Source organism: Panthera uncia, chromosome B4, assembly GCF_023721935.1.
Source record: "Panthera uncia isolate 11264 chromosome B4, Puncia_PCG_1.0, whole genome shotgun sequence".
NCBI classification, from domain to species: Eukaryota; Metazoa; Chordata; class Mammalia; order Carnivora; family Felidae; genus Panthera; species Panthera uncia.
Window position 1 is genome coordinate 40704431 of NC_064809.1, and position 13649 is coordinate 40718079.

Genomic DNA, 13649 nt, shown 5'->3' on the forward strand with positions numbered 1-13649 from the left:
TCTTTCTTTCTTTCTTTCTCTTTTCCTTCCTTTCTCTTTCTTCTTTCTTTCTTTCTTTCTTTCTCTTTCCTTTCTCTTTCTTCTTTCTTTCTTTCTTTCTTTCTTTTTTCCTTCCTTTCTCTTTCTTTTCTTTCTTTCTTTCTTTCTTTCTTTCTTTCTTTCTTTCTTCCTCTCTGATGACACCCGACACTATACTAGTGAGGAGCCTTGGTTTGGAGAGCGGATGCTGGGATGGACAAGAAGCGCCCATCTCAGGAGATTTTCCTGGACATCAGGTGTTCCTCCACGCAGATTTCGAGAAAACACCATCCTTGATGAAATCCCCAGAGGGCCGCGCTGTGACTGCCAAGCAGCAGGGGTAGGGGGCGCCCTAGGCACAGCAGGGCTTCGATGTCAGGCTTCATGTGGATGGTTAGAAAGCAGCAGCTGTCCCTGCGCATAGGCACACCATCTGGGCCTACCAGGAACTTCTCGAGGTTCCAGGTGACGTCGGTGGGCACACTGGAGACCAGGTGATGAACTTGGGGTGGGTCGTGCACGCAGTGGCGTCGTCACTAGGGGCAGGCAGAGCCTACCGCAGGAAGGCGAAGAAGGGGTGCGCCTGCGCGCTGTTCCCCTGGCACTTCTCAGCGTGAAGTTGGGCTCGAACCAGCTACGGCCACTGAGTGGGAAGTACTCAGGGAATTTCGGATCTCTTTGTTCTTGGCATTCTCCTGATGCACGATCTGCTTGCAAGAGAAGCGGAGCACCACAGGCCTGGGGCCCGAGGTGCGGCGGCAGCTCGTTCATCTGGGCGTAGTCCCTGACGGTTGTGCCTCAGAGCAACGCCACGTTCTCCTGTCAGCACTTGTCCCGCAGGGAACCCAGGCCCTGGGCTCCCCGCAGGCCAGCAGCACGCACGCAGAGGTCTACACCCAGAGCGGGGCCTCGAGTAGAGAGGCATACGGCGCGGGCTGTCAGGACAAGAATTTCTATTGTTGGAATTTCTTAATACCGTCATTTAATCCCATTGCAGAGCTCTGATAGCTGTCTTGGCTGACAAGGCTGGGTGTAATCTGGGATGGGAATGGAATAGGTGAATTTCCAACCTTGGGTGCGGAATATACTTAACGTTAATGAATTGTTCAGAATCATTTGGGGGGGCTTCTGGGGCCAGTGGTGTTGGAGGACACAAAAGGGGAGCAGTGGTTGGCCTTGGCCGAATGGAGCCCTCATTAGATTGCTGAGCCTTTTCTCCCAGGTAGTCTGCCTAGCTCATTGTATGCTTAATTGTCAAATCTAACAGGTTAAAGAAGAAAAGCCTTGGGAGTGTTGGGGGAAATATTTGTACTACCTCTGATAGATCTTTCCCGATGGAGAGAGCTCCATGATATGACTCTTGTGGCCACTCCATTCCATCACTCACAGCTCTGGGGAGATAGAGTGATTTATCTACCTGGTAAAGGCAGAAAGAATATGTGGGCATGTCCTTACCTTGGCTCTTCTTCCTCTTGAGAGTGAGCTGTCCAAGGGGAGCACGTATTCTCTATTTGAGAAGGCCTTCCCTGGACTAGCATTGTCTGTGTCTAGAAGGGTAATTCTTTTTTTTTTTTTTTTTTTAAAGCTTATTTATTTTGGGGGGAGGGAGGGGCAGAGAGAGAGAGAGAATCCCAGGTGGGTTCCACACTGTCAGCGCACAGCCCAGTGTGGAACTTGAATCCACCAACCGTGAGATCACGACGTGAGCCAAAACCAAGAGTCGGATGCTTAACTGCCTGAGCCACCCAGGCTCCCCTAGAAGGGTAATTCTAACTCTGGCAGTCAGTTAGCCACTATTTGGCTTTTACACTAGGCTACTTGCTTGATCTTGGCATTTATTGCTATTAGAGATATTACTTTGGGCTCCGTTTGCTGCTTTTGTTTTATTTCTGCATCTCTCTAGAACTTGGAATGGAAAGAGGGATGGTATTATTCAGCCCCTCAGAGACCCTAACATTGTGAATATGATAATATGATAGTTAGGATTCTGAGTAGCGCTAGTGCTTATAACCTAAAATATACTTCTCATGTTTGTGCTGCTTGGGTAGCTCAGTCGATGAAGCATTTGAGTCTTGATTTCGGCCCAGGTCATGATCTCATGGTTAGCGAGATTAAGCCCCATGTTGGGCTCTGTACTGACTGTGTGGAGCCTCCTTCGAATTCTCTGTCTCCCTCTCTCTCTGCCCCTCCCTCCCTCTCTCTTTCTCAAAAATAAATAAACTTAAAAAAACTCCACTTGAATCAATCAATCAATCAATCAATCAAGATAAAATGTCCTTTTCATGTTTATACCCATGTGTGTTAGTTACATTTAATACTAACACGGAAGGTTCTAAATTTGTGGTTTGTATATTAGCATTGTCACCTCAGCTGGGGTTCAGATGGCCCTGAGGATGGCGATAAGCACCATCGTTTTTTGTGACTCCCCAGGATACTGAGCAGATTATGTAACATGTCCCCTGTCACTGTAAGAGTCCTTGGCTTGACCTCTTGCTGACCCAGGGAAGGTAGCAGGGCCCAGAGAATGTCCTCACATGTGTCTTGAGATTTAGAGGGGAAAATAAAATAATCTAGTTGGATGGCAAAATTGAAAAGGAGAAGTCAAAACACGGAAGAGTAGGAGAGAGTCACTAACTTTTCTGTTGAGTGTTGAATTCAGAAGGAAAAGGGGAAGGAATCCTGGACAATTTGGTAAGATGCTCTCTTTTTCTCGCCGTGTGCTGATGCATGCTGTGAAGCAGGCTTCGGGCTCTGAACCGTCAGCACGGATCATCACCGTGAGATCATGACCTGAGCTGAAGTTGGACGCTTAACCGACTGAGGCGCCCCTCTTTCACTGTTTCATTAGAGTCTTCTGACAGCCATGTAAGGTAGGCAGAATTGATGTTATCTCTCTCTGTTTTATACTTGAAGAAGCTGAGAAGTTAGGTAATGAACCGGTCCTGGACCTGTCCTTTGATTCCAGGCCCAGTACAATCGATTTCAAGGCACGTGGTTTCCCCCAACATTTGAATGCTCCTGAAATCAAGATTCATCTTATAATCAATGATATATCACAGTTTAACTGGCAAGTGTTTATTCCTAGTAGTGTGTAAAAGAAGGGAGCATCTTCCTTCGATAAGGTGTAGATTCACTGGAATGCAGTTACCAAATAGGGGTAGGAAGTAAAAAGGGACACAAAGAGGAGGTGAGAGATCAGGGAAGGCTTTGTGGAGGAATCGTACAGCCTCCCTTGGTCCCTTAGCTGCAACTTTGAATTACAAAAGCCTTTTTGTGTTTGTGTGTGTGTGTGTGTGTGTGTGTGTGTGTGTGTTGTTGTTGTTTGTTTGTTTGCTTGTTTTCAAGTTTGACACCAAAACCTCTTTGGTGGCAACACCTGACCTGAACCGATGTAAGGTAATTTATAACTATAAGGAATGTATAAATATAATATTTAATTATAACCAAATTATATAATTTTAGTTATTCCGCTTACTGTGAAGATCAATATGTTTAGCTGCAGAAATATTAATGTTTGATAATGGAGCATTGTCCCAGCCCCTCGAGGGGAGTGGGGGGGAGAAGGTGTTACCTAACATTGGGGCCATGTCCTGCACTGCCTTTCTAAAATCTGTAAAATTCTGAATTTTGAAACCCGTTGGGACCCAAGGGTTATGGATAAGAGACTGGACTGTATCTGAACTGGGGCTTGATTGGTGGATAGGATTTCGATGCTTGGCGGGGATTTTAGGAAGAGGAAGAGCATCATCCCACACCAGCTCGGGTCTAGGTCTAAGTCATTATCTAACCATTAAATTTGCTTTAAGGGCAGCGATGAGAGGCATTTTTGGTAAGTACTCTCCCTTAAGTCATGATTCATACACAGTTGGAGGGTTGGACCTTCTGGGTTTGGCTTTTCCCCCACCATATTAATCCCCTCCTTTTCCTACAAGTCACCTGACTTCTGTGAAAACTCTGTTAACACACCCTTTGGCTGAAAAAGAACGTTGGGCAATCGGTGGAATTTCCCTCTCCTCCTTTCTCCCTCTGGAGCCCCAGATGCAGGGACCTCAGTCCTGACCGGAGTATGCAGTTCTTGTTTCAAAAGCAGAGGGAGCTCCAAGATCAAGGCTGAGTTACCCTTTCCCTATGTCCTGGTCTCCCAGCCCCCCATTTGTTTAGATCAGGGAATTTCAGACATGCACACTGGGGTAGAGAATCATATGAACAGAACCAGGACAGGGAGGCCGGCAGAGGTTCCTGCAGAGGGAGCGTCCAGGCCCTGAGCTGCTCTCCCTGCGAGTCGGCAGGGTCGCCCAGCATGCCTGCTGGCACGAGAGAGGGGACTGACCCACTTGCTCCCATCAGCTGCTGAAGGTAAAAACCTTAAAAACGGAAGAGCAGAGCTTTGATGGAAGAAAAAAGAAAGGCAGAAAACTTCACATAGGAAGGTTGCGGGCAAAGATGGGGGGGTGCTGGAAGGAGCAGAATAAAAGAAGGCAGAAGAGAGGCAACCTATTTCTCTTAGGTTGGCCCCCCCTCCCCCCACCGCCACCCCACTACTTACCACTGTTTTTAGGGTTAGAAACATTTTTGGCAAGCCTCTTAACTTTGGAAAGAGATCTCCTCTTTTTAGTAAAGGGAAAACAAACAAACAAACAAACCCAAACCCTGGAAAATTAACATAGGAAATTGAGGGAATACCTTTCCTTCCTTTTGTGTTTCTGGTCATTCAGCTGCCCTTCTTCTCATTTCCCACCCAACCCTGTGTCAGACCACTTCTCCTAAGGTCACTGCCTTCCCCTAGTAAAAGAAGCTCTTTCCTCCATCAGTGGTCATCGGGAGCACCAAGAGAAATATGTGCGACAGTAAACATAGTAAAGAGAGCTGGCGTGAAGTGATAAGGGGGATCTTTGCCGAAAGAGGAGGGAGAAATGTCTTAGATGGATAGTCATGATGGGGAAAGACGCCTGAAAGCCTGAGTGGAAACGGGGATATTGTTTTGTGAGGGCAGGAGAGAGGCTGATAGAGAGGGGGCAGGGGTGGGGAGTAGGGGTGAAGGAGGGCAACAGGGAAGGAAGAAAATTGGGAGAAAGTGCTTATTCTTTTGGAGAAAAACTGGGAGAAGATCCTGAGAAGCAATGGGAGAAGGATTAGCTCTAGTTTTAGTCTAGAAAATGAATTGAAGTAGAACCAGGGTGGCGGGGAGAGGACAGGCCTCATGCAGTGATCAGTGTGCGGCTTTGTTTAGCTTGTGTGTTATTGTCACGAAGGTGACACTGAACCCCAGGTGACCCCACCACCAAAGAAGGTGCCTGTGTTTGTTAGACAAATACAGCCGGGCCTGCCACCCCTTTGCTCCAAAGTCCAGAGGCGCAGAGAGCCAGGACCAAGAGGCGCACCGCCGTTCACCAGGGATGAACAAATTGCCAGAGATGCGGTAAGCGATCACGAGTCTACAGAGATGTACGTACATGGGCTCTATTCCCTTTATCTTCTCAAGAAGACAGCTCGGCTCTGAAGCCCAGGTTTTGGTTCAGCCTAGGCCTTTTTGCTTTATTCCAACGAGATTCTCCACGTGCTCTTGCCCTCTTCCTTTCCCCTCCCTTCTGCCCATGACAAATGCTAGAGCACTTCACTAGTCTGCCAGTACCTGGGTCACCCACGTCTCCGTATGTCTTTTCTTTCAGGTGCGTCTTCTTGTTTTCCCTTTTGGCATCCGTTTACGCCGAGCCTACTATGTATGGGGAGATCCTGTCCCCTAACTATCCTCAGGCATACCCCAATGAGGTAGAGAAATCTTGGGATATAGAAGTTCCTGAAGGGTATGGGATCCACCTCTACTTCACCCATCTGGACATAGAGCTGTCGGAGAACTGCGCATATGACTCAGTGCAGGTATATTATAATAAGCGCATAAAGGATAGGGCTGGGGGTGGTGGTGGAATGTTCTATTCCCTCTGTCCCCTTTTCTGACCTCCCTGCCAAAATATTACCCTTTCTCAGCTTCCTTTTGATTCTTCTCTTAGATAATGTCAGGAGACTTTGAAGAAGGGAAACTCTGTGGGCAGAGGACCAGCAAGAGTCCCAACTCTCCCATCGTGGAAGGGTTCCAAATCCCGTACCATAAACTCCGGGTGATCTTTAAGTCAGACTTCTCCAATGAAGAACGTTTCACTGGGTTTGCTGCCTACTATGTCGCTGTAGGTAAGGCTCACCCCTCTTTATGTGCCTCATGGGTCCAGCTAAAAGATTAGAAGCAGAACAAACAGCAATTCAGCAAATAAGGATCCTGTTTGTAACTCTTAAGAGGCGTTGACTTGATTTGGGTCTGTCTTTCCAGGAATTGCCTTTGTGAAATTCAAACACGTGGTATCTTAGGGGTGATGATGATAATGGTAAAAATAGGTAATAAATAGTGATTTATTGAGAACCACTATAAACTGGGATTTTAAAACCCAGGAATTTTAAAATCCAGGAATTTTACCTATATTAACTTAAGCTTCACCTCAACTCTTCAAGGTGGGTATTATGATCTCCACTTAAAGATAAGGAAAGAGAAGACTAGGAAAGTTAAGTAACTTGCCAAGAATCACACGAAGAATGCGTGGTATTCAAACCCATCCAATGGCAAACAAACCTTCAAATTCTGGGTGCTTCTGTACCTAACTCCAGGTTAAAGTGAAGTTAGAACATCTCATAAGGCTGAACTGTTGTTTAGATTTAACGCAAGTGCCCAAATCCTATAAAGTGATAAGTGTACTAATTGCTCCTCCCTGAAGTAGACATTTCATCATGTTGAGCCTATAGAGTGTTGTCTCTGGAGCTGAAATGCTCTGTGAGAAAGGCCAACGGTCTCTGGCATTGAGAGCTCCCTTATAGCTGTGCAATGGCAGGGCACAACTCTCGAATCATATTTCAGGAGAGTAACACAGAATAATACCATCCTGAAAGGTGACTCCCTCATTTATTTAAGTAACAGGCTGTTCCTACCCTTTCTTACCCTTGTAGGGTTGGGTTTAAACTCATTCTTCCTTCTAAGTCTCTGTCCTTGACCTCAGTCTTTCTCTGCTTTTTCTAGATGTAAACGAGTGCACAGACTTTGCCAATGCCCCTTGTAGCCACTTCTGCAACAACTTCATGGGTGGTTATTACTGCTCCTGCCCTCCAGAATACTTCCTCCATGATGATATGAAGAATTGTGGAGGTGAGCTTGGCATCAAGAGGGGTGCGTGTTCCCTGGGGTTTGGAATGGTTTGAGGCTTCAGTTAGATCTTTGTTGGCCTTTCTAATTTTGACTAGCCTCAGCCTTGCTTTGGCACCTATCTTTAGTTACCCATAAGCTGTGGAGGAGCCCCAAGAGTGGAGGAAGACAAGCCTACAGGGTCAAGTTAATGAATTGGAGAGGAGAAATAGATGCCTGTAAAGAGTCTACCTGGGGCTGTTCATAACCATGAAAGGCTTTATCATATGCAATGTGATGGAAACTGAGTAGGCATTGGGTATCTCTACTGATTTGCATGGGGTATGTAATTGTGGCATGGGGGCTCCAGTTAGGGATGGTAAGTTCATGAGAAGAGTCACAGAATGGAGCAGGAACTCCTTTCCTTGACCCTATATTTGATTGCCCTTTTCTCTGTTTCTCCCATAGTCAATTGCAGTGGGGATGTATTCACGGCACTGATTGGGGAGATCACAAGTCCCAATTATCCCAATCCATACCCAGAGAATTCAAGGTGTGAATATCAGGTCCTCTTGGAGGAGGGATACCAAGTGGTCGTGACTGTGCGGAGAGAAGATTTTGATGTGGAACCAGCTGATTCAGGGGGCCATTGCCCTGACAGTTTAGTTGTGAGTGATGAATGATTAGTTTTCCTCCCAACTCACACAGATCAATTTCTCCCCAAAGACAAATTGTCTTTCCTTCTGCCCCTTCTTTTCTTCTTCTCCTTCTTATTTTATGTTATTTTTATTACTTTCTTTACTTTTGTCCCCTCCATTTTACCTACCTGTATCTTTTAGTTCTTTCTCTCTTCTGATTTCACCATTTTGTTTCTTTTCAGTTTGTTGCAAGAGACAAGAAATTTGGTCCTTACTGTGGTAATGGATTCCCTGGGCCACTAAATATTGAAACCAGGAGCAATGCTCTTAATATCATCTTCCAAACTGACCAAACAGAGCAAAAAAGGGGCTGGAAACTTCGTTACCATGGAGATCGTGAGTAACCTATAAGTTGGTCTTTGGTGCTACCAAAGTCCCCAGACAACGTAAAATCCAAACAGGTAGATGGTTGTATGGATAGTTCACCTGAGATACGTCACTTCTTCAGCAAGATCTAAATCTGTCAGTGGTCATTAGAAATGCCTGGACCTCTAGGAATCCTTCAACTGGGCTTGTGGGTGCAGATGACGTGGAGTGGTTAGTATGTACAACGTGGGGTGGTTTGTTAGTATGTACTAACACAGCTGGGAGGATGAAACTGCCTTAATGACTCTTTTTGGAGTAGGTAAGGCCATATTGTTTTAGACATCTGCATTGGAATGTTAAGCATCAGAACTAAGGATGACTGAATGATTTTAGAAAGTGTGAAGGTGATGTAAATAGAATAGAGATTCTCCAACTATTTGGTAATTTGATTCCCCCTGTTCTTTCCAAGCAATCCCTTGTCCCAAAGACGTCACTGACAATTCTGTTTGGGAGCCTGAGAAAGCAAAATATGTGTTCAAAGATGTGGTGAGGATAACCTGCCTGGAAGGGTTTGAAGTCGTACAGGTAAAGTACAAATTTAGGGGCTTCTCCCTAATCTCTAAGTCAGGATGAGCATACTGGAATTATCTAATGGTTTACTGAATGTCCTTGTTTGAGCAAGGTATAACCCCTTTTCCATAAACAGAATACTGCAGGATCTTTAGTCCTTCCTTGTAAGTCATGGAGCTCCTTGGCCAGATTGACATTCTCCTTCTGCCTTCAGTCTTCTTGAGGAAGGGATTCTGATATGTTGGGACAAAGTTGTCTTTTAGCCTCCACTCCTGGGTGCTTTGGGTCATTCTGCTAAGATAAGATGTCCCCAAACTTCTTATGGTCATGACTCCTCATTGATCCAAGGCGAGAGATAGATTCCATTCTTGATTTTGGGTTCTCATATCTCTCCTTATAAATTAATGGTGATGTGTATTATTCTCCAGGGAAGTGTTGGCTCGAGATCTTTCTATTCTACTTGTCAAAGTGATGGAAAGTGGAGTAATTCCAAACTGAAATGTCAACGTATGTATCTCTTTAAAATGGGACTTTTTTTTTTTTTTTTTTTTTTTTTTTTCCTTTCCAAGGGAATTGAAAGATGGGTTCATCAAGATTCAAATTCATGTTTTCCTCTTAGGCTTGTGAGAGAGTGGGTTGGATTTTTTGAAGAGAAGCCAGCCAATTAATTGCCAGCCCAGTTCTGGTCCTAGACTGGCCAGATTAGCAGGCTTCTTTCAAAGAAAGAGGCTGTGGGGTTGGTAGACTTAGTAGCACCAACGAGGTCCATTCCTGGCTTCTGCAGGGGCCTCCACCAACCACTGAGAAGCTACAACTCCTTATAGCTTTCAAGGGGCTATCTGATTTGGCAGGACTCAGTGATCTGGGGAGATTCAGCCCAGGTGTCCTTATGGATGTGCGGGTGGGGAAGGAGTGAGGAACATGGCCTGGAGGATGGAACTGGCTCCAATGACTCCTTCTGGAAGGAAGTGGTTTTCCTGACCATCACTCTCCTGCTTTCCTCTGATAGCTGTGGACTGTGGAATTCCTGAACCCATTCAGCATGGTACAGTCGAAGATCCAGAAGATACTTTATTTGGTTCTGTCATTCGCTATACTTGTGAGGAACCATATTACTACATGGAAAATGAAGAAAGTGGTAGGTTTCTTTGACTAGGGAAAAGAGGAGAAAGAGTGAGAGTTGGAGAGTGAATAGCGCCCTCTTTCTGGGTTGGAGAGAATTTGGAGAGAAATGAAGGAGATGGTATAGACTTTATTTATTCTCTTGGCTTGGTCTAGTGATGCAGTTTTCCTATGGGGATATAGGATCATCTGTAGAGAATCAAAGAGGTCACCTAGCTCGGTTTCACAACTGTGGCAGGAATTCCCCCTATGATATCCATATTCATGTGGTTATCCAGCTTTTGGCCAATTATTTAATGTAGAACCTACGGGAGTAATGCTTCCAGTATCAAGTCACCATACCAAATGACTGCTTAAAAAAAAAAAAAAGTATATATATATACACACACACACACACACACACACACATATTATATATATATACACACACGTATATGTATATATATACATATACGTATGTATATGTATATACATACATATATGTAAATATATATATATATTTAATGTTTATGTATTTATTTATTTTGAAAGAGGGAGAGCACAAGCAGGGGAGGGGCAGAGAGAGAGAAAGGGAGAGAGAGAATTTGAAGCAGGCTCTGCATTGTCAGTGCAGCGCCTGATGAGGGGCTCACACTCATGAACTGTGAGATCATGACCTGAGCCAAAATCAAGAGTCAGATGCTCAACCGACTGAGCCACCCAGGCGCCCCCAAATGCCTGGCTTTCTTGATGGAGGGGACTTGGCAGTACTAGATGAAAGATGGGTTAAGACATAATATGTACCACTTTGTTGCTTTTAATTGAATTTATTTTCCCACTGGAAGCATTTTTCCAATCTCTACCATAACCCTCTTTCTGCTTTGGGGACTCTTCCTTTCCCTCCTTTGGCAAAATAGAGGACAGAAGGATTGTTTCGAGGGTGTTCTCAACATTCTGTTCTAGTTGATTTGATTCGATTCCCTCCTCAAACGCCAGAGTTGCGGAGGCTCTGAATGGAAGGGGGGGATGGAAGAGAGAAGATGTGGTGGTGAGTGTGTCCTGTGTCCCTTGTGCTATTCCAGGGGAGTATCACTGTGCTGGCAACGGGAGCTGGGTGAATGAGTTGCTGGGCACCGAGCTGCCAAAATGTGTTCCAGGTAATCAGGGCTCAGGGTTGGGGAGAGACCACAGACATAGGTGGAGGTGAGGGGGCCCACTCTCTGAAAGTAGCTGCAGTCTTTTTGGGAAAGGACTTAACACTCTGGGTCTAGCCCAGGGAGGTGGAGATAACACTGGGCTGTGGGCCCGCCAGGGCCTTGGGGAATTCCTCCACCGCCCTGACTCAGGCCAACTGACAGGAAATAGAAAATCAGCCAGTGACAGTTGGTGGCAGAGGGAGGGCCAGTTAGATTCGGTAAAGTAGATGCAATAAGGGGATAAAGAATTGCTAAAAACAGGGCCCGAAAATTGAGAGTGAGGATTCCACATGCAGAAACAAGACCGGCTAAATAGCTCAGTTATTATGTAAAAGTCTATATGGCAACACGGTATAGAGGAATAAAAGAAAGGAAGAATTGCAGACAGATCAGAGTTGAATAGAAGAAGGCTTTCAGGCAAAGCCAGAACAATACTGATGATCCTGTAGTAACAACAGTGTTATTGAGAGCTAGGGACTGAGCTAATTAATCGCATTTATTATCTCATTCCAGGCCTTGCAACAACCCTTTGAGGTGTTACTAGTTCCGTTTCAGAGTTGAGTGAACTGAATACAAGGTCACAGAGTTAGTAACAGGCAGCAGTAGACTTTGAACCCAGGTCTGTCTGAGTCCAAAGCCTGATATTATGCTCAACTCAGAGTCCACTCAGGCTGACTACTGAGGGATTTAGGTAAACTGACTTGGTCTGGAATAAAATTCAGTGGTAGTTGCATTCGGTAATGGCAAAATATTCAGGCCTGGAATCAATGGAGAATTGAAATGAGTGATGAAAGAAGAGAACCCTCTCTTTGCCCTACGTCCATGGATTACTAGGAGGGCCTCGGCTGCAGTTAGGACTTCGGTACAGAAGGCGATAAGCATTTGGTCTGGGCGTCAGAAGGAGGTAGAACGCTTGCCTCCTCCATCATCTGTATGAGGAAAGAATTTCCCAGCACTGCCTCCAGTTGGGCCGCTGTCCCCATGTGCTGAACCTAGGATGAAGTGTACCTCTAGAGGGCTGTTTTCATAGTGTGAGGCACTAGCTCATTTGGACTCCTCAGTTTACACACCAGACTCTCTCCCACGAGCCTGCCTGGCTTTGGAAAAGTGAGATGTTTGGTGATTACATTCAGGATGAGTCAGATACTCAGATGGTTGACCAAATGGAGGGTTGGCCCTATTGTGCTAGAGAATTGTGAAGCCCGGCAAGTTTTTGAGTAGTTGGAGGATCTGTAGGAGGCCAATAATTTATTTCTTATTCCCTCTCCACCTTGTTCTTGTTCTTTCCTAGTCTGTGGTGTTCCCAGTAAGCCCTTTGTAGGAAGACAGAGGATATTTGGAGGATCTGTTGCAGATATTCAAAATTTCCCCTGGCAAGTCTTCTTTTCAGACCCACGGGCTGGTGGGGCTCTCATCGATGAGTACTGGGTGCTGACAGCCGCCCACGTCGTGGAGAGAAACCATAACCCAGGAATGTACGTTGGGTCCACCTCAGTACTCCGCTCAGATCTGACAAAAACCAAGATGCTTACTGCTGAGCGTGTGATTATTCATCCGGGTTGGGAATTGTTGGATGACCCAGAGTCACGGAAGAATTTTGACAATGACATTGCACTTGTGCAGCTGAAAGAGCCCGTGAAAATGGGACCCACTGTCTCCCCTATCTGCCTGCCAGGTACCTCCTCAGAATACAATCCCTCAGTGGGAGACCTGGGACTGATCTCAGGCTGGGGCCGAACGGAGAAAAAAGATCATGTGCGCCAGCTCAGAGGAGCAAAGTTACCCATTGCTCCCTTAGAAAGGTGCCGGGAGGTGAAAGGGGAAAATCTTAAACTGGATATAAATGCCTTCGTTTTCACTAATAACATGATCTGTGCTGGAGGACAGAAGGGTGTTGATAGCTGTGAAGGGGACAGTGGCGGAGCTTTTGCTGTACAGATCCCCAGTGTAGAGACCCCCAAATTCTATGTAGCTGGTCTGGTGTCCTGGGGCCCTCAGTGTGGAACCTATGGAATCTACACACGAGTAAAGAACTACATTGACTGGATAAAGAAGACAATGCAAGAAAATAGTCCCCCCAGTGTGGACTAATCCATACATAGACCACCAGCTTCTTCAAGGGCTATGACCAATCCATTTGCTTTCTGTTCCTCTCAATATTCCCACGATTTCACTATGACTGAAAAAAGACCTGGGAGTGTGATTTAAATAGAACCTGATTGTTGGGGTACTTGGCTGGCAGGAGTGTTTGAACATTACACTGTGCTGGCCATTCGGTGTGGTCTGAATCTGTGGGGGTCCTCTCCCTTGAATCCCAACTATGGATAACAACACGAGAAGGATGCTCCTATCTCACGCTATTCCCTAGTGAGTCCCCTCTCCCCCCTCCTGATGATTGCCTGGCGTTACGGTTCTGATTGTGAAATTTATTGTTGGGCATACCCTTGATTTTTTGTTTCCCCTTTACCGTTTGAAGTTCCACTTACCTTATCATACTCAGTGTCTACTATCTACTTGTAATAAATCATGTTTGAAACTCAGTTTTGGCTGACTTGACTTATTCCGCATCAGGACCTCAGCCCCAGAGAAGGGTGAGGA

At 45.7% G+C, this 13649-nt stretch overlaps 1 protein-coding gene and 1 pseudogene across 3 annotated transcripts; one reads left to right on the forward strand and one right to left on the reverse strand.

The window, feature by feature from the left end:
• Window positions 1–212: 212 nt before the first annotated feature.
• Window positions 213–1000, reverse strand: LOC125919796 (glutathione peroxidase 1-like; annotated as a pseudogene).
• A 3173-nt stretch (window positions 1001–4173) lies between these two features.
• On the forward strand, window positions 4174–13419 carry C1S (complement C1s). 3 transcript variants are annotated; one of them, XM_049625015.1, is made up of 12 exons: window positions 4174–4374; window positions 5271–5437; window positions 5688–5895; window positions 6027–6204; window positions 7079–7204; window positions 7649–7848; window positions 8061–8214; window positions 8654–8769; window positions 9183–9261; window positions 9764–9892; window positions 10938–11012; window positions 12343–13419. In XM_049625015.1, the coding sequence occupies exons 2-12, from the start codon at window positions 5415–5417 to the stop codon at window positions 13140–13142; spliced, it is 2088 nt and encodes a 695-aa protein (XP_049480972.1). In that variant the 5' UTR covers window positions 4174–4374; window positions 5271–5414; the 3' UTR covers window positions 13143–13419. The 3 variants fall into 3 exon arrangements, with proteins under 3 accessions (XP_049480972.1, XP_049480971.1, XP_049480973.1); XM_049625014.1 differs by having other exon boundaries at window positions 5326–5437; XM_049625016.1 differs by having other exon boundaries at window positions 4288–4374; window positions 5271–5463.
• Window positions 13420–13649: the final 230 nt, after the last annotated feature.